This window comes from Pithys albifrons, chromosome 21, assembly GCF_047495875.1.
Source record: "Pithys albifrons albifrons isolate INPA30051 chromosome 21, PitAlb_v1, whole genome shotgun sequence".
Taxonomy (NCBI): Eukaryota; Metazoa; Chordata; class Aves; order Passeriformes; family Thamnophilidae; genus Pithys; species Pithys albifrons.
Window position 1 is genome coordinate 1642079 of NC_092478.1, and position 19347 is coordinate 1661425.

The 19347-nt window shown below is 53.7% G+C and overlaps 2 protein-coding genes across 4 annotated transcripts in view; one reads left to right on the forward strand and one right to left on the reverse strand.

Moving 5' to 3' along the window:
* Window positions 1-18442, forward strand: ADORA2B (adenosine A2b receptor). Of its 3 annotated transcripts, XM_071575266.1 has the most exons (4): window positions 1-12; window positions 4504-4619; window positions 5685-6041; window positions 15365-18442. In XM_071575266.1, the coding sequence occupies exons 2-4, from the start codon at window positions 4600-4602 to the stop codon at window positions 16056-16058; spliced, it is 1071 nt and encodes a 356-aa protein (XP_071431367.1). In that variant the 5' UTR covers window positions 1-12; window positions 4504-4599; the 3' UTR covers window positions 16059-18442. The 3 variants fall into 3 exon arrangements, with proteins under 3 accessions (XP_071431367.1, XP_071431369.1, XP_071431368.1); XM_071575268.1 differs by lacking the exon at window positions 15365-18442 and having other exon boundaries at window positions 5685-6142; XM_071575267.1 differs by lacking the exons at window positions 1-12; window positions 4504-4619 and having other exon boundaries at window positions 5343-6041.
* Window positions 10239-19347, reverse strand: part of ZSWIM7 (zinc finger SWIM-type containing 7) — an 18472-nt gene continuing 9363 nt past the window's right edge. The window contains exon 6 of the mRNA XM_071575269.1: window positions 10239-19205. Coding sequence (XP_071431370.1) covers window positions 19089-19205 — 117 coding nt within the window. The 3' untranslated portion in view covers window positions 10239-19088. The remainder of the gene's footprint in view (window positions 19206-19347) is intronic.

The window sequence follows — 19347 nt, forward strand, 5'->3', positions numbered from 1 at the left end:
GGAACTCCTCAGGTGAGTGATTTGTCATGACATTCCCAACAATGTCCCAACAGGATCTAGCCCCTGGGAAGTGAGGCTGCAGCCATGACTCTGCTTGGGTTTTTTCAGTTATAAAACATCTTACTTTCCTTAGCCAAATGAAAACTGCAGCCTCAGTGAAAGCCTTGAGTGTGGCTCTTGCTCAAGTGTTCAGTGCAGGCGACCCAACGTGCCTGAAAGGCACAGCATTAAAAATAATCTCTGCACAGCTCAGCCCTGGAGAGCAATTGCACTGCCAGGGCCCTGGAGAGCCACTCTGGGAGGGGGAGTTCTGTCTGAAGCCTGCAGAGGGGTTGGTAATATTAATAATAAATAATGTGCCATGGGATCGTGCAGGGCAGGTTCTTCCCTTGAGCTGTGATTAGACCTTGCTTTCAGGGCAGCTGAGCTGGGAGGATTTCTAACAGAGTCTTGCAAGGATGGAAACCACATGAACCAAGTTCTGGGGCATTTACAGCACTAAGTTTACTTTTGCCAGTAGTTAGGGAGCCTGGACAAAACAGAAATCTCATTTCTGTGCTGCAGCAACTCCATAAGGGCTGTGTAATAACGATATTGGGGTTCAAGCAGGTTTTGAGTGCAAGCTCAGGATTTGCTGGCAGCTGCCTCTGGACAGGAAGGTCCTGCCTCTGCAATGGCTGATTTGAATTTTTGTGTGTGTTCTGCAGTTTCCCTTCACCACACTGAGCTGCTCTGTAACCCCTGCATGCCCTGCCTGTGACAGCAGCCTGGCTGGGGGGGCTCAGGGGTGTTTCCAGAGCTCTGGCTGGACCGAGGGCACCACAGGTTTCTCTCCATGCTGTGGCTCTGGGACAGCTGCAGATACAGTAACAGTAATAACAGAGATCTATAAACCTGCACGGAGAAAGCAGGCTGAAGTACTTGAATTAAATCTCACTTTTCTCTAGAATCTGAGCATAATTCTGTATGCAGAGTTGTGTTGCAGTGGTTCAAGTCGTGTCATAGCAGTCCTTTGGAGCCCCAAATGCCACATCTTTGCCTAAAGCAGAGTGGCTTTAAGGGGTGAGAGCACATTCCCTGCTGTCGGGGTCTGGCAGGGGCAGAATCACTTCTTGTTGCTGTGAAGGGTTGATTGGGAGTGAGAGGGCACTTTGCAGGCTGGTGTTCTGAGGGTCTGAAGCTGTGAAGGTTCTGCCCAGGAGGCGGCTGAGCTGTGAACAAAGTGATGAAGCCAAAGAAGGTTGTTTGAATTGCAAAGGGCATCACTGCCCGTCCAGCTCTCCGGGGCTTTCCCCTGCTGGTGTTGGCCTGGAAACACCACCCTGGTATTGATTTTGGGGGAATTGGCTGTACCAGCACCAGCACAAAGGAGGCTCTGGGCCCGGGGCTTGCTGGGAGCCCTCACAGCTTTACAGATCCTGCTGGGAGAGGGACTTGGCTTTTCCTCAGAGAAGCTGGTTAGGACATAAAATCAAGCACGGAGAGAAATGAAAAATTTCTTCAAAATGATGTTCTCATACCTTGGCCTCCCCTCAGCCAAAATCCTTCCCTTTTAATTTCACCACTGTTTATGGTTTATTTTTTCAGTCTTGTGGTGGCTTCTTTGTTTTCTAATGAAACAATTTATAAAGAATTCACACACCTGCATTGTTACAGGATGAGTTCTTGCAGATAATTTAAACACCAGTTTAAGATTCCAGGATAATATACACTTATTATCTGGCAATGACCCTGGGGACATGGAAAATCCAAGTTTTGGTCATCTCCAGTTTACAATCTTACTGTGATTTTTCTGTTTTGTTTTCCAAGAGTTTTGCAGAATGACTGAAATCTCCAGCATGGAAATAGCTTGCCCTGGAATTTCACTGTCTACTTTCCTTTCCCAGTCTTTTCCAGCAAAATGCCTACAGCCACAGAGCCACAGACCTCACCTTTGGCCATTCATGGTTTAATCCAGAGCTCCTCTGGAGCCTGTGACATGTAGTGCTCAGCACAGCCATGTGGACAACGAACATGCAGAGTTGAGTGTTTGTGTCACTGCCTGAAAAAGCAATTTATGCAAAAAAGTTTGTTCCCTTCAGCTCCCTTGGGCAGTTTTGTGTAGCTCAGCCCTTCACTGGCAGCACCACTTTGAGGAGGGTTTTTGTACCTGCTCCGTGGCTTGGAGGTTCTGTGTGTCTTGGGAATCCTTCCATGGAGTCAGGTTCAGGACAAGCTGTGTCCTGTCCTGCAAACAACTCAAAAGTACTAGTGAGGACTTGAGTGGGAATGGGGATGTGGCTCCGGAGGCTGTGCCAGCTGTGCCAGGCTCCTCCAGCAAGTTGTAGCTGAGTCTGTTCCTGACAGACACAGGCTGGTCTTAGTCCAGCTCCTCAACTCCAGCTTGCAAACCTCTGCTGTCACCTCTGTCACCTTCCCTTGGCCCACAGTCCTTGCCAAGATGGGTGGGCCTGTAGCAGCGAGACAGATTCACTTTTTGTCTGGCATCCCCCTTTTTTGCCCCCTGTTTTTGATATCCAGGGGATGTGTGTCCCTTTGCAGCAGAGACACTCCCAGTTTGGTGCTTGTTCTTTAACTCTGTGGGCTTAGAGAGGAGCAAAAGCTTCAGAGTTGCTCTTGTCTCAGGGTGCACGAGGTGGCAAATCTGGCTGCAGGACCAGCAAGAACATTTTGGCTGTCACTGACAGGAGCTTTTCTTTGTGTTCACAGCCTTGCCCTGGGCTGTGTGGGCCCCTTGCTGGGTGTGCAGGGAGAGGTGAGTGTGACTGGGGCTCCTCTCCAGCCCTTTGTGGCTGGGCCAAGAGCGCTGGAGGTGTCAGGACAGAGGCTGCTCGGGAAGTCCTCGGTGCGCTGGGGCTGCACAGGAGGGATCAGAGGCTGCAGGAAGGGCTGGACCTGCGGGGAGACAGCGGGAGCGGCACGTCCGAGCCCGGGGACTCCTGCCAAGCCGCGGGGACATGGGGACATGGGGACACGGGGACATGGGCAGTGCCCACCCCGGGCTGGTCCTGTCCCCACCGCCCTGCCCAGCAGAATGTGGGAGCTGTTTGAATCTGCTCCCCTCGGAACTAAAGAGCCAGACTAGTTCTTGCACTTGAAAGAAGCAGACTGGAGCTGGGGCTGTTTCCTACATGAGTGTTGAGAGGCAAATCCCTGGAGGAAAGTGGAATCCAGGAAAATAATAGTAATGGTGATTCATCTGTGTCTGAGATCTGAGCATCCAGCAGTGCTGCAGCGACCTGTGGCCATGGAGTTACTGCACTCCAGTCCTTGCATGGATTCCACAAGCTGCAGGCTCTGGGCTGAATTACCTCCATGGTTGTGGCTTCCTTGCTCCTTTCCAAACTGCAGGGCATGAACATGCACCATCCCACCTATGGATCCATCCCCCTCCCACCTATGGATCCATCTCCCTCCAAGCCCAGGAGCTGCAGGGTTTCACAGTGCTTGCTCAGGTGGTTCTCTCACAAGGCCAGCACCTTCACTGGTGTTTCATGGCAGGTGTGCAATGCCATTTATGTTAAAAGAGGGCTCCGTGAGCACAGCTGGAGGGCAGGGTTGGTGTCCCTGTGTGGAAATGGCCTTACCCTGCCCTCACTGCCAGCAGGACTTTACTGTGTTTGGTACAAGAGAGCTGAGCACACTCGTCCTTGGCAGCACTTGGGGAAGTTGTGCTCAGAGTGAGTTCAGTTGCATCACTTGATGCCAGAATAAACCACTGGACCTTGGCAAAGCTTTACTGCTTTGGAGAGCTGTAAGTCTCTGTGTAATGCAACATCCACAATATTCACAGTGCCTTACTACCTGTCTCACAGAAACCTTGCCCCAACAGCCTATTCATCAGAACCTGAAATAATGGTGTCCCTGTCCATGTCTGACTTGATAAACCACAATTTCCTTTGGCTCTGTCTGTAAAAAGCACTTCCATGATCACAAAAGCAGATCTTTTTGTAATAAAATGCATCCAGTGTAGGAAGTTAATTCTGGTTTTGCTGAGGTGCACTAAAGCAGCAGAAGGCAGCTGTTGGCACATGTTTCAGCACCAGGAAAACCACCTGATGTAAATCCATTGCTCTGGGGGGAAAAGTGCTTTTCCATGATAGTTTATCTGAAGGGACCATTCCATGTGTGTCCCCATCAAAGTAAATGTACCCCAGACACATTTCCCTCAGCATCCTGGTCAGCCCCAAGCACTTACTCCTGAGATGTCCAGCTTTGTGAAAATGTCTTTGTTCTAAATTGAGTATCCTTTTGTATTTGCCCGACCCAAAGCACTGCTGGTCACTGGGGGTGTTTCCATTTGTGGTACATCTACAGGAATCATTTTCACCCTATTTTTCCCATGTGTTTTTGCTTTAACTTTGAATCCCCAGAAAGCATTCCCTCCCACAGGATTTCGTTTCCAGCTTTGTTAAAAGAAAAAAAAAATCAATGGCAATTACTTTTACTCTGTGTTTGCTAGGGGAAGGTTTATTTTCTTTAATTGTTTGGATTTTTTTCCAGTTTCTGTCCTGGATTATTTAGTGCTGCTGGATGCTACAGCACTGGTGTGAAGTTCAGCCTCTGCTCTGTCTTTTGATGGTGAACACAATATAAACCATGAAACCTGTGAAGGAAAGGTAAGAGGTTATTAAATTATATTTATCTTCATATTCCCTGTTGGTCAAAGATCCACGAGTGCAGACAACCCTTTTCTTTGATGATTACATCAGGTTTAAGTTTTCTCTGGGCTCCTTAGACCAGAACTCAGACACTCCAGCCCTGTGAGTAACAGCATTTGCTAATCCATGGTCTTTTGCCATTTCTTGCCTCAGGAAATGTCCCGTTGCGCGATCACCGTCCCCAGAGCGAGCGCTGTCAGGGGGTTTGTGAAACCTTCCCCTTTGGGCCAGCGCTGCCCGTGGGGATTTTTTGGGTGTGGCAACTCCGGTGTCCCCGCGGGCAGCACCGGCCCCCGAGCCCGCGTGGCCGGGGACAGGCAGGGCAGCTTTTTACTCCTGAACCAGCAAAGGGACCCTCGGGGCGCCCAAAACCACGCGGGAGCGGCACACGCCCGGCCCCGGGACGGCACCCCCGGACGGGGCGATGCCCACGGGGAGTCGGGACTGGGCGATGCGGAGAGCCGGGCCCGGGCGATGCGGGGAGCCAAGGTGCGGGGAGCCGGGGTGCGGGGAGCCGGGCCCGGGGGTGCGGGCAGCCAGCCGGGGCCGGGCGATGCGGGGGCGCCGTCCCCGTCCCGCGGGTTCCCGGCCAATGGCTCCGCGCCGCGCACTCCCCGCCCCGCTCGTCCCATGTGCAGAAATAGCCCCGCCGCCGCCGGCAGCGGCTTTTCCGCGGGGAGCGGGCGGCGGCGGCGGCGGAGCATCCCCGGGAGGAGCATCCCAGGGAGGAACATCCCCGGGAGGAACATCCCCGCGAGGAGCATCCTCGGGAGCAGCACCCCCGGGCCCGGATGGCCCCGCGGCGGGTCCCGGCGTGGGGCGGGCGCTGAGCGCAGCCCCGGGGGCGGATGCCGGGCGGGGGCCGGGCGGTGTGGGCAGCGGGGGGCCGAGACCCGGCGCTCGCCGCGCCCCTCCGGCCCCCCACGGCCCCGGAGAGCCCGGGGATGGGCGTTTGGCTGCCCCGTGGCTTGTTGGTACCTGCGGGAGGGCGCCCGGTGGAACGTCCCGTCCCTTCATGAACAGCTCCTGCTCCTCGCCCTGGGCTCTCGCCATGGACACTGTGAAAAGCACCTACATCGTGCTGGAGCTGATCATCGCCGTGCTGTCCATCGCGGGCAACGTCCTGGTCTGCTGGGCTGTGGCCATCAACAGCACCTTGAAGAACGCCACCAACTATTTCCTGGTGTCGCTGGCAGTGGCCGATATCGCCGTGGGGTTGTTGGCCATTCCTTTTGCCATCACCATCAGCATTGGATTCCAGGTGGATTTTCACAGCTGCCTGTTCTTCGCCTGCTTCGTGCTGGTGCTGACACAAAGCTCCATTTTCAGCTTGCTGGCCGTGGCCATCGACAGGTACCTGGCTATAAAGATCCCGCTGAGGTAAGAGATGGAGGGGTGCAGAGAGCCATGGCCCTGCCAGCCCGGCCTGAGCTGCCTTGTCTGAGCAGGCAGGAACTTCTAGTGTCGCCCCAAGAGTTTTCTGGTCACAGGTGATGATGAAAATAACAGAGTTTTGCACCCACCCGCTGCAGGACTGGGATCAGGCTCCTGCCTCCCACTGCTAAATACACCTGGAAGCTCAGTTTCTTGAGGATGTTTGTCTTGGGAGGGTCAGTGGCTTTCTGGGGGGCCATGCAGTGATGTAATGGTGTGTTTGGAATAATTGTAGCTAATCTGTGTGGGTATTCTACAGCCCCCTTAATTGTGGTGTCCAGGCATCTCCCAGGTAATTAAATGTAGGAGCAGCCACTCTTTCTCCTGCTTCCTACCGTGAAAGGAGAAGAGGGAAGGAGAAAGGACTCATAAGTCAGATTTCAGAATCTTACAGGTCAGACTTTCATGCAAGTGCAGCACCAAAGACAGGAATTGGTTTCCTTCTAATTCATGGGAAATTGAATTATAATGGGAATAACTGTATGGAATACAACTCACAGGCACCCCACCAGGGAGCTGCTGCAGCAGCTTCTGTAAGCTTAAGTTCACCAAACCCCAACTTTGCAGTGTAAATGACCTGAGGTCCTCAGTCCCCGTCTCCTTCGTGTCCCTGAGAATCAGACATTGATGGAGCCCCCAGGGAGTCCTGGATGGCTCCAGGGACTGGTCAGGAGCAGAGGAACAGGGGGAACAGGGCAGATGTGGTGGAGGGACCTCAGCTGAACTCTGTGAGCTGCAGCTTTCCTCAGTTCTGCTCGTCTCAGGCGTCTCCCTTGTACAAGTGATGAATTCCCCTTAAAATGACTTAAAAAGAAAACACCCCGTTCTGGCACCTTGCATCTGAGACCTCCCATACACTGAGCAAATATTAATTAGTCACCAGGCAGATGATCAGAACTAGTAGTGGAAATGTGTGGCTGGGTGTGTCATCAGAGCACGGCGTGTGGAAATTCCGGGGGATGTGGAGTAAGTGAGGGCAGATGTGCAGCAGAGCACAGAGCAGGGCAGGTTGTTCCAGCACCCCTGCCCCTGGCCCTGACCTCCCCAGCCACCTGCCTGGGCTTCCAGACCCACCTTGGCTCCGGATAACTCTTTGGTGCCTCTCACTTGTCTGGGGCTTTCCCAGGGTGGGGGTGGTGGCACAGCAGCAGCTACATGAGCAGGTCAGGTTTTTTGAAGTTTCAGTTTAGTCATCCCCCTGGCCCCAAGCTGTGAGACAGGGCTGTAACTCTATTTTTGTCCCACAGGCTGTCAGGCAGGGCTGCAACTCTGCCCTTGTACCACCAGCACTTTCTGCAGCTGAGGAGATGGAGTGTTGTGAGAGGGGTTTGTGCTCTGCTCAGATCTGAGGGGAAGCAAAAGGTCACAACTGCTCTGGGGGGATCCTTCAGGCCTTTGTAGAAGGGAAGTGGTTTTGTCAACTGGCAAAATAGAAGTGTTTCCTCTACCCTCTTTTCTTTCCCCAGCCCTGCTCTCAAGCAGGTTTGCTCCACTCCATGAGGGCAGTTCATCCCAGGGCAGTTCTGCCTTGCTTGGGGATCCTTTCCCAGCATCACTTTCTCACCCTGTCTTACGCCAAATCTTTTATTCCATTTGCACAGATACCTTTATTCCTATGAGTACTTTCTAGCTGGACACAAATGGAGACCCAGGAGTCCCATCCCAGGCTCTCTGAAGTGTGAAGTTTGGATTAAACGTGTCTTGGCACTGAGGCCCTTTCACTGCTCTCTGAGGGCACCAGTGAGTAAAACTCCTTTCAGAGGAGGAGGGTTCTGTTCTCCCTGTGAGGAGCACAGGGCAATGGACAGGCAACAGGAGCTGCAGGGACTGTCCTGAAAGGCTCTCTTTAGTTGTACAGTCAAGATCAAAAGAGGAGGCTGTAAACTACACAGACAAAGTACTTGCCTGCTGCTCCAGGGTTTCCCAAGCAAGGCTTGGCTGGAGCTGCCTCACCAGCATTGCTGTTTCTGAGGTGCTGGTGCTGCTGCAGTGAGGGCAGGAACTTCTCCCACCACCCACTCCAAGTGGATACAGGTGCCAGTTCTGGAAGGAGGTTTGTGCCACAGCTCATCAATTTGTAAGAATGGAGACCTCAGGGAAAGTTTTCTCACTAAACCCCTCATTCTGGAGGCCAGTGCAGAGGCTGACACCAGTCCATGAAGTATGAAACGTTTAAGGAAATGATTTGTGCCCAGCCCTATCCAGAACTGCAATAAATAACGTGGTTGTTGCAGAGCAGATGAGTGTCCCTGTCACATCCATCCAGAGCACCACCAGCTCCCCATGGAAACCTCAGCAGGGACATTAAGAACTGGCTGTGCCATATTATTTAATGGTCTTTGAGAGCTGTTTGAGGCTGCTGAGGGGCTGGGCAGGCCTGTGGGCTGGGCTGAGCAGCAGGACTTGCATTACAGCCAGGCTAATAATGGATTTTTCAGTTCTGTGGCTGAACCAAAAAATCCCACAGGGGAGAGGAAAATTGTTTCTGTCGAACTGAAGCAGTGGTGTTTGGAGGTCTCAGGGAAACAAAGGGATCCTGACCAACCTGGCACGCTTGGGGCTGAGCTGTTTAACCCTTCCAATATATCTGTGCCACTCCTTGGATGGAGACACCCTCGCTGGGGAAGGAACTGACAACTTCTCATCTAGAGAATTGCAGAACAAAAATCTTATTTAAAAATGGTGGTTTAGAACCCTTGCTCTTCTGGCCAAAATACTTGCTGAATTTGACCTGAAGCCATGAATTCTTTCTGTCCCTTGAAACTCGTGTTGTGTTTGTTTGTTTTTGATGAATTTGCTGTCTGTGGAGAAGCCCCCACCCGCTGCCCACTCGGTGCAGCTGCAGCTCCGAGCCCTTCCCGGGTCCCTTCTCCCTGGCATTGCCTGGGATGCAGCTCCCTGTGCTGGGAATGCCTTGCCCTGGGTTCCTTCTCCCTGCCATTGCCTGGGATGCAGCTCCCTGTGCTGGGAATGCCCTGCCCTGGGTTCCTTCTCCCTGGCATTGCCTGGGATGCAGCTCCCTGTGCTGGGAATGCCCTGCCCTGGGTTCCTTCTCCCTGGCATTGCCTGGGATGCAGCTCCCTGTGCTGGGAATGCCCTGCCCTGGGTTCCTTCTCCCTGGCATTGCCTGGGATGCAGCTCCCTGTGCTGGGAATGCCCTGCCCTGGGTTCCTTCTCCCTGGCATTGCCCGGGATGCAGCTCCCTGTGCTGGAATGCCCTGCCCCTGCCTCGCTGCCCACACCCTCCCTGTGCCTGCCCTGGTGCTGCCCAGGGGCACAGCCCCAGCCCAGCTCTCCCCTGCCAGCCTGGCCCCCAGAGCTCACTCTCCCCCCCAGCACTTCTCCAAGCAGGATCTCCAAGCCAGGGAATGGAGCAGCTCTCGACAGCAGCAGATCTGTCCTGCAGAGCACTTGGCACTGGAGCCTGCGAGGGTTTTGCTCTCTGGCTTCCTCCAGGGCTGGATTTCACCCCAGAGTCCCACAGCTCTGAGCCAAAGGAGAGTTGTAGGTGGAATAAAACAGCTTCCTTTTATTTGCATTAACCAAAGTGCCTTGGCATGGTTAGTAATTGTAGGTTCAGAGAGATGCCTGGAACAAACGTGTCAGGAATTAGGGCGGGAGAAGAGGATCTGTATTTAGAGAGCAAAAGGAGAGTGAAATGCTGAACAACATCACGCTGTGGTGCCCTTGTCTGCTTGTAACTCCTGGGACAGTGAGTGTGGTTTGCCTGCCTGGCAAACATCCCAGCTGGCACCTGTGGAGGGAAAGTTATCCCCAGTTCCCTGTGATTTGAGCTGGTTGCTGTTTGTCCTTCCTCCCTGGATTTAGTTCTCTCCCATCTTCACCTTCATCCCTATCAGCAGTGCAGGTCTGATGTTCCAGGGAAGCTTTGCCATGAACTGGAACAGGGTATCCATAGCCATGTCCTCTCCCTTTCTGCTCCTCATTGAGCCCTTGCTGCCCCTCTGCAGCCACAACACCCGTGGGGGAGTTCACAGTCTGTCAGTGGGATCAGGATCTGTGAGTGGTGCAGCTCTGCTCTGCCTCTGCTCCTGCCAGGCTCCCACAGGAGCTGCTGCCCCTCTTCTGTTTGACACGCTGAAGGCACCAGTCCAGCTCCTTCCTTCTGTCCTTATGGGGACAAATTAAATTTGGGTTGTTGCTGCTCTGTTCTCATCCTTTCCAGAGGTGGGTTGGCTGATGCTGGGGGTCTGCCTGCTCCCACTGCACCCTCCTGCTGCAGAGGAGGGGTTCCCTCTCTGTTCCCCAGCAAAGAATTCCCAGATCCCTTTCAACTCCCACCTTGTTCCTCGGCAAAGCAAACTGGTGGACTTTTATGGCAGGTGGGAGCCCTGGAGTCACTGGGGAGGAGAGAAAGTCCTCTTGGCCTTCACCTGCCACTCACTGTGCCATCCCAACACACAGAGCTCTTCCTTCTTCTACCCTTGCCTCGTTTCCCTTGATCTTTGCACTGCCTTTGATCTGAACTCTGGGTGTGTCCTGGTGGTGTGTGGCTCACCCCCCCCATCCTGAGTCCTGATTCCCGAGGCCAGGGCAGGGCATGCTCTGCCTCCCCATCCATCAGAGTGCTGTGCCTGGCCGAGGTTATCAGTGATTTATAAAGTGTCACAGATTCCCTGAGAGCAGGAGGGTGGTGTGTGCTCTTGGGCAGTGGAGCTGTCACAGCTTTGGGGTGTTTGTGTCCCTGAGCTGGGCCCAGAGGGAACACAGGGGGTTGTGCCCAGCCTGGGGCTGCCACTCACTCCTGTCCTGTCCTCGGATGCAGCCAAAGCACAGCAACATCATCAGCAATAATCACATGTGCCCTCATGGCCACAAAGTGGAGAGGGGAAATCACAGCTATTTTTAGTTGTGAGCAGCTTTGTTTCCTTAAAATGCATGTCCCAGGTTTTTATATTTTTCCTGCACCTCAGAGGTCACTTCCCTCCCAAAAAACAAGAATCCTGACAGGAAAAGGAATTGGCCTTGAGACCTCTGCCCTGATGCAGCTCCTGCAGAAGCCATGGAGCAGCAAGGGGGACAGCAGGAAAGCTGGGGGACAGCAGGGATGTCGTGGGACAGTGGGGATGTTGGGAGCAGTAGGGATGCTCAGGAGCAGCAGGGATGTTGGAGTGTGGGGGACACTCCCCTCCAAGCCCTGGCTGGGCCAGTGTGGGGCACACAGGGGCACAGGGTGGGGGAAACTCCCCTCCAAGCCCTGGCTGGGCCAGTGTGGGGCACACAGGGGCACAGGGTGGGGGACACTCCCCTCCAAGCCCTGGCTGGGCCAGTGTGGGGCACACAGGGGCACAGGGGTGGGGGACACTCCCCTCCAAGCCCTGGCTCATCCCAACAGGCATGGCCAGTGCTGAGTGTGAAGCACAGCCGGGTTTGGGCTGTTCTGTCTGTGCCCAGGCGCTGCCTCCTGCCCCCCCAGAGCCCCTGGGTGCCCACCTGGCCGGGTGCTGGGGGTGCCAGTCCCGGTGCCAGCGGAGGGCCGGGGGTGCCGCTGCTGTGCCCGGGCACAATGGGGACAGAGCGGCAGGAAGTGATTTGTCCGCGCCGGGACAGCGGCAGGCGCAGATGTGCTGCTTCCTCCGCTAACACAGCTCGCTCTCGCTGCCAACTCCTTCCACAGCTCTTTCTTTTTATTTTTCTTCCCCTTCCTCTCTAAGGTGCAGTTTATGATTCATTTAAAATGTCCTGCCAGCACATTTCAGCTGGTGTGTGATCTCCATTCCGAGCGCGGAGCAGCCACGGCGCTGGTTCCGGGCTGTTCCAGCTCCAAAGAGAGAGCAAGATGCAAAGTACAGCTGTGAGGAGGTGACAGGGACACAAAGATGCAAAGTACAGCTGTGAGGAGGTGACAGGGACACAAAGATGCAAAGTACAGCTGTGAGGAGGTGACAGGGACACAATGCTTGGCAGCCAAGTTGCACTCGCCCTGTTTGAGTGGAGGTGTCTTTGTGTTTCCTGTCACACTTAAAATAGAAATATATAAACTGTCACTGATTGTATCAGAGCACCTGCGTGGGCTGAGTTGTGCAAACTCCCTGTGCTCACCTCCATGCCAGAGGTCTGGGCACAGGACTGAGCTGGCAGAGGGAGCAGCAACCCCAAGGCTCCCTCCACAGCTCCTGGCACTGGGAGTGCAGGGAGGACCCACGCTGGCTGCAGCATCCCTGGCACTGCCATCCCACCTGTGCCTCCCCACCCATCCCATCGAATGTGGCCTCAGCAAGAGCAGTGTGTGAGTTTGGAGTTTAAACTCTGAAATTGCCCATCAGAGGCTGGTGCTGCTCTGGGGCTTGGCAGCAGAACCCGCCCCAAGTCCTTGAGCCCTGCCTGGGGCACAGGGACAAGGATGGACAGGAGAGTGGCCGTGTGGCACCACAATGTTTGATCTGTTCATCCTTCTGGGCTGCCTGGGGACAGGCAGGATCATCCCCTACTCCTGCTGTCTGAGATAAATAACATGGGAATACCATTCCCCTTCCAGGGAGTTCCCCCCAGGCTGTTGCTGTTTCCTGCCCCAAGTCCATCACCCCAAACCCTGAATTCCCCCTTGGCTGGGGCTGGGCATTCCTCACCCGATGGAGCTCAGGGGCAGCAGGGCCTCTGCCTGGGTGACCCCCAGAGTGCCTGCAGGGTGGGCACATGCCAGGTCTGTGCAGGACATGACTCATTTCCTGCCCTTTGGAGCCAGAGGCTGGGTGGCTGTGGGTGGCAGCACGCCCTGCCCCGTGCCAGCTGTGCCCAGCAAAGCCCACCTGGGCCACTGGGCTGCTTTCCAGCCCCAGCAAAGAGCAGCAGGAGTGCAGTGAGACCTGTAGGGAAAAGCCCAAACCCCGACCATCCTGCCCAGCAGAGACAGTGCCCAGAGAGGGCAGGGCCAGCCTGGCCCTTTGGTGGTCACCGTGATGCTTCCCCCCCCCCCAAAATCAGGGGATGGGGGGCACAGGGGACAGTGATGTCTCCTGGGGAAAGGGCACCATCTCTGGCCCAGGGGGCACCTCCTCCAGCCTCACTGGCAGGGCAGTGGGCACTGGGGGCAGCCCTGGCTGAGGCCACTGGCCCGTTTTGGTGAGGACACAGTGGGGGCAGACCCAGCTGCCCACGGTGACACCAGTGGGTCAGGGTCACATTGTCAAAGCAGCCAAATAAAGTGCTTGACCTGCTGCAGCTCAGGCTCTGTGCCTGTGACACTGGTGGCCAATGTACAGTTCTCTCCATCAGAAGGTAATTAGCACCTCCATGGTGATTGAGCCAGTAGAGAGGCTTTGCCTAGTGGTGTAAAAGGAACTAATGCATTGCCAGGTTATTTAATCTCAATAAATCATTTAAAAATATTCAGCTGTTATTTACATTAAAGCAGCATTTGATGCCTCTGGGCAGAAACAGAGGTGATTCAATATTTGTTATACATTAGTTGAGCAGACTTAGGTGAGCAAATTTGCTTTAGTATTTTTTACCTAATAATATTAAGCCTAAAAGAGAATGAAGGGGGGTTTGCTGGAGCATTCAGAGGTGTGAGAATCTGTTGGTTCCTCACTGTCTGACCGTGTTTTAGAGTGCTTAGAGAGCTGAGTCCCAGCTCAGCTGTCCCACAGCCCTGCCCATTGCTGCTGGGGGTTTGTGATGGGGCTGCTCTGCCCTGACAGTCCTGCACTTCTGTTCACTGAGGGGCAACACAGGCAGTGTCCCACCACGGAAGTGTATTAAGGTACTAACAAGGTGATCAGTGAACAGTTGTAGAACATCAGGCCAGACAAGGCAAGGAGCCAGAGTTTCCCCTTTCCCTGTGCAGAGGTGCAGCCCAGCAGCAGCTCCTGGTGCCTCCACAGCACTGACTGGGCTGAGCCAGTGCTGGAGCTCAAGACTCGGACTTTGCCAAGGGCCTGGATTTCTGGGAACTTGCTCCAAATCAAATCTTAATGTTTTCAGGCCCCACAACCCCGGACCAGCTCTGGGTTTCTGAAAACTTAACAAGGGGTTTCAAAAGCAACACGCTTGGCCTCACTGATGCCCCATCTGACATCTTCTCATCTGAAGTGGTGAAACTTAGTAATAATGAGAGAAAAGTGCAGAAGAAGCCCCTCAGTGGCTGGACCTGCCCCTTAGAGATGAACCCATGGAGCGTGTTCACAATCCACCAGTGCCTAAATGTGGCTGCTGCTCCTGCATCCTCCCTGCCCACCCTGGTTGTGCCTGGGGAAGGAGCTGAGGGCTCCCCCAGCCCTTTGTGCCCCCCTGCCCGTTCTGCCTGTCCCCTTGGGACACACTTGGCTCACAGGAGCCACTGCAGTTGTTTCACAGGCACAGCTGTGCTGCTGTGGGAATGGAACCCTCCCCTGCTCACAGCCGGAAGAGAAGCAGAACAAACGGTCTTAGGAAAGGAGGAGCAGGGCAGCCAAGCCAGAGTAAACAAGCACTGAGGGAAGGGTGTGGGAAGGAGGGATGTGTGTGAGCCAGCAGACACTGCCTGGCTGTGCAGGGGACAGCAGTGGGCTCCTCATGGTGTATTTCTGGCAGTTGCTGGTTCTTCCAATCTCCAAGAGTGACCCGACTGATGCTTTGCTGTTGGCACCTGCTCTGGCTGAACCCTAACCAGCCTGGCTGTTGCTGCTCCAGATTCCAGCTCTGTTTGGGGGCACCTTGGGGGCTGGAAGGGCCATGAGGTGTGGGGGTTAGGGGAGGTGTGGGCAGTGCATGAGTGCACCCCTCAGCACTGCATCAACCTGTCACAGGGCCACAGCAGAACTTATTCACAACACATGTGGGATTACAGTGTAGAGTTGAGAGCCAGCATTGCCTCAGCCGGACTAGGTCAGCCCAGAAGGTGGTGGAGCCCAGCAGTGTGTCCTGGCATGCCTGGTAGTGGCTGCTTACAGTGAGAGAGGACATAGTTGCAGAGTGAGCCTTCCCTGTCCGTGCCCTCCTTGCAGCTGGTGGTTTAGGCTCATGCAAGGATAAAGCCTTTTTTAAGACTCCAGGTCCTTTCCCTGCTATTGAAGGCTGTTTGTGGCTGGGGCAGAGCCTGGTGCCTCTCAGGAATAGTAAATGAGTCAACCCCCCAAATCACTTTGCGGAGGTGGAGAGAGCACAGGTGAGATTTTTTTACCTCTCTGGTGATCACAGAGGTGAGGCTCCTGTGTGGGGGTGGGTGGGGCTTTTGTCTCATTAGCCAAAATGCTGATGACTTTAACTGCAGGGAAGCCACTGGTGCTCATTGCTTTAATGTCTCTCTTGGTTTTGCTCTGGTGCTGCAGGTATAACAGCCTGGTGACCGGCAAGCGGGCCAGAGGCCTCATTGCTGTGCTGTGGCTCCTGTCCTTTGCCATTGGACTGACTCCCCTGATGGGCTGGAACAAAGCCATGAGTGGCTGTCCCAATGCCACCAACGAGACAGGGGCTGACCCGGGGCTGGAGCACGGCGGCTGCTTCATCTCCTGCCTCTTTGAGAACGTGGTCACCATGAGCTACATGGTGTACTTCAACTTCTTTGGCTGTGTGCTGCTGCCCCTTGTCATCATGCTGGGCATCTACATCAAGATCTTCATGGTTGCCTGCAAACAGCTGCACCAGATTGAACTGATGGGCAACTCCAGGACCACGCTGCAGAAGGAGGTCCACGCAGCCAAGTCTCTGGCCATCATTGTAGGACTTTTTGCCTTCTGTTGGCTGCCCCTGCACATCTTGAACTGCATCACGCACTTCCACGAGGGTTTCTCCAGATCCAAGCCTGAGTGGGTGATGTATGTGGCCATCACCCTGTCCCATGCCAACTCCGTCATCAACCCCATCATCTACGCCTACAGGATCAGGGACTTCCGCTACACCTTCCGCAAGATCATTTCCAAGATCCTCTGTAAGACAGACAACTTCCCCAAGGGCACCACTGAGCACAACCAGCACCTGACTGTCACCAACATGAACTCCCCAGTGGCCTCAGTGACCATCTGACGGTGCAGGTCCTGCTCCTGACCCCCAGCACTGCCCCTGCCCGTGCCTGTGGGAGCAGTTTCACTACAGAGCTCCCAGAGGGTGCTCAGACATGACCACTCTGCAGTTATGCAGCTGTATTTGGGTTTATTTTTGTAATTAACATAGTGCCTGGTAGAGGGATCACCTGAGTGGGGACACTGAGCAGCTCACTGTCCCCACAGCCCCAGGGTGTGAGTGCATCGTGTTCCCTTTCCAGGTTGGACATTGACTGGGGAAGACTCACCCGCTGGGAGCGTTTCCCCAATTGTGCTGCTCATGTCAAGTCATAGAATCTTTATTTTAATTATTATTATTATTATTTTTTTAATATTTTGATTCATTTAGGAGTAATAATTTTGTGTCTGTTTGTAAGTTGTTCTCTAAGTCCATACTTGACAGCACTTTGGTAATACCCTAATTATTCCATCAATTGTTTGATGCAGTTCGTATTCTCTGATGGGAAAAAGTCTTACTTAGCCCAGTTGCTGGTGTGAGACAATCTGTGTTCCAGGCTCTGAGGGGAGGGACTGTGTGGATGGGAAAACCAGATCAGAGCTGGCTGGCTATTTCTGGCCCTTACTGAAAGATGTGAGAAAAGAGCTGATCAAGGTTTTAGAACAGCAGTTTTATGGCCTTTAAATCACTTTGGTCTACAGGGTTGTGCAGCCCAAAGCTTCAGGTTTGCTTTCAGACCTGTTGCAGATGTCAAAATGCAGAAGGCAGAGGTGCCCAAAGATCACAGCTGGTCTGATCCAGGGTCACTGAGGTCAGTGCCACTCAGACTTGGTGACATGAGCTCTGCAATCAGGTTTTTGCTCCCAAGTCCAAACCTGCCATCCTGGCAGTGCTTCCAGAAGTGCAGCTTTTAGCTGAGATCTGGATGCTGCAGCTCACCAGATTCCTAAAGCTTGACCTGGCCAGGGTTCCTCTGCAGCCCTGTAACCCCCAGAAGCTGTGAATGCTTTTTTTTAATAGTTTTTTTTTTTTTTTTAGTTTTTCTATTGCTGACCTGCACTAGTGCAGGAAGGGAGCTCAGGTGCTGCTGTGTGTGAGAAGCTGCAATGGCATGGCCTGTGACCTGATCTGGCCAAGCTCTCTGGGGCAGATATTCCCCTCACAGGGTGGTCAGCCTGGCCCCTGTAGCTGGCCAGGTGTCCTGGCCCTCACCCTGAGTGAGTCCCAAGCCCACTCAACAGCAGAGCAGTCTTAATTAAACTGCAGGTTAATAACTCTCTGCAACCACAGCTCAGTAATTACTGCACCAATTTAACATGTAACTGTGATATCCCAAACTCACCAAAGGCAGAGCAGTGCAGCAGTTCTGAAGAACAAGCCCATGGTGGACAGAGATGCAGCTGCTCCTGACCAGCCCAGACCTGCCACCACACTGGGCCCCTCACAGGTGGGAGTCCTGCCCAAGGTTCCCAAATCCCTCCAAAGCACTTGGTGCCAGCAGCACCTCCAGATGACTGGAGAGAACCCGGAGTGCAGGGATTGCTATTAAATAATGTTTCAGCAGTAACTGTGCAGGGAGAGACAGGGAGCACCATTTCCAGAGGCAGGTTGCAGGGAAGGAAGTTAAACACAGCCAGTTCCTGAAGAACAGGTCCAGTGGACAGACTGTGATGCCTGATGAGCAGTTGGTCCCTGAGAAATTGTACTTGAATCATATAGAAATCAACTTTATATTTGTTTAACTGTATTGCACTAAAAGGGGGGGTAATACAAGACCCCAAGAATTTAATTTCTCTGGCATATAAAATGACAAATACGGTGTAAAATCAGGTGAAAAACTGATCTGAAGTCATCTTGTTCCTGCAGCATCTTCTCTGGCAGCTGGAAGACCTGCAGGCAGCAGCTGTGGGAATGACTTTGGGCCCCCCAGGCACCAGGAATGGCCCACTGGGAGGGATGGATTTCACTCGCCTGTGCAGTAGCTCAGCTGTGAGAGCCAACCCCAAACCTGAGGGAATCACCAGCAGGCTCTGAAGGGGTTTGGACATGCTTATGCAATGCCCAAATTTAGCCTCAGCTCAGTATCTCAGATATGGGCATTTCCAAGGAGAATCTGCACTGCAAGGCAAAAAAAACCAGGACACCTCCCTTGCCCCCCTCAAAATAAAAGCTCTGAAGGTTTCTATAAAAATGTGAAGTGAAAATGGCCGAGGAACTTTGTGTGGCCAGTGCAGCTGTGGCTGTTTGGCTGTCAGTCCCCGCTGCTCTTGTGTGTAGATGGATGTTTTCCTCATGTTGTCAGATTTTGTATTTGCAGTAACTGTTCTTTACATACAGAATGCTTAATTTCCCACCCACACACCCTGGCCCAGCCTGTGCCCCATTATTTCTCGTGATGATGCGTTCCCAAGGTGTGTCAGAGAGGCCACAGTGCCCTCAAGGAGGACAGAGCTGGGGGAGCTGCTCACTGGCTGTGTGTGCCCTGGGAAGCAGCAGAGCCCTCCCCCAGGAGAGCTTTGCTTTGCCCCCCAGCACGGGGTGGTCACCTCGTCTGAAAAGGGTCGATCCCAAAGCACAGCAATGAGGATGATGCTTCCAGTTTGTGTCACAGCAGAAGCACAGCCCTGTCACCAGTCCCAGGGTGCTGAGGGGGCCCTGCCCCAGGCCCTGGGACAGGTTTGCTGTGATGAATCTGAAATCACTCTGAGCAGGTGCCTGCAAAGAGCCACAGCAGCTCTTTAACTGTGGGGCACCAAGAGATCTGCTGGACTGTTTGCATCCCCACATCCCAAGCACACAACATTACAGATTAGTTAGAGCATCTTCAGAAATCCCAGAATAGCCTAATTAATGAAACAAAAGTCAACCCAGGCTTCTTAACATTCATTAATTAATTTGTCAGTGCAAAGCTGCTAATTAATGTCATGCTTGGCTGCAGCACAGGAAGAAACCTGCCAGCCACAAAGAACATTTGACAGCCTTGTAGATATGAAAAATGCCACTACAGCACCAGGAGAGTGCCCAGAAAGTGTATCCCCATGTGATCCAAATCCTTCATCCTTCATCCTCTTCCTCAGCCAGTAAGATGCCTGTGAGCTGCTCCTCAGAGACTGGGAGCTCCTGGCAGGCTCCCAGGGCCTGGCTCAGGTACACAGCCAGGATGTGTTTGCACTGCAAAGGGAAGAGCAGGAGCAATGGCATGTCCTGGCTGGACCAGGATTCCATCCTGGCCACAATGGGTCTAATGAACCACATGGTTCAAGGGGCAGAGCACAGCCCTCTCCCTGCCCTGGCCCCAGCCTGAGGCTCAGCA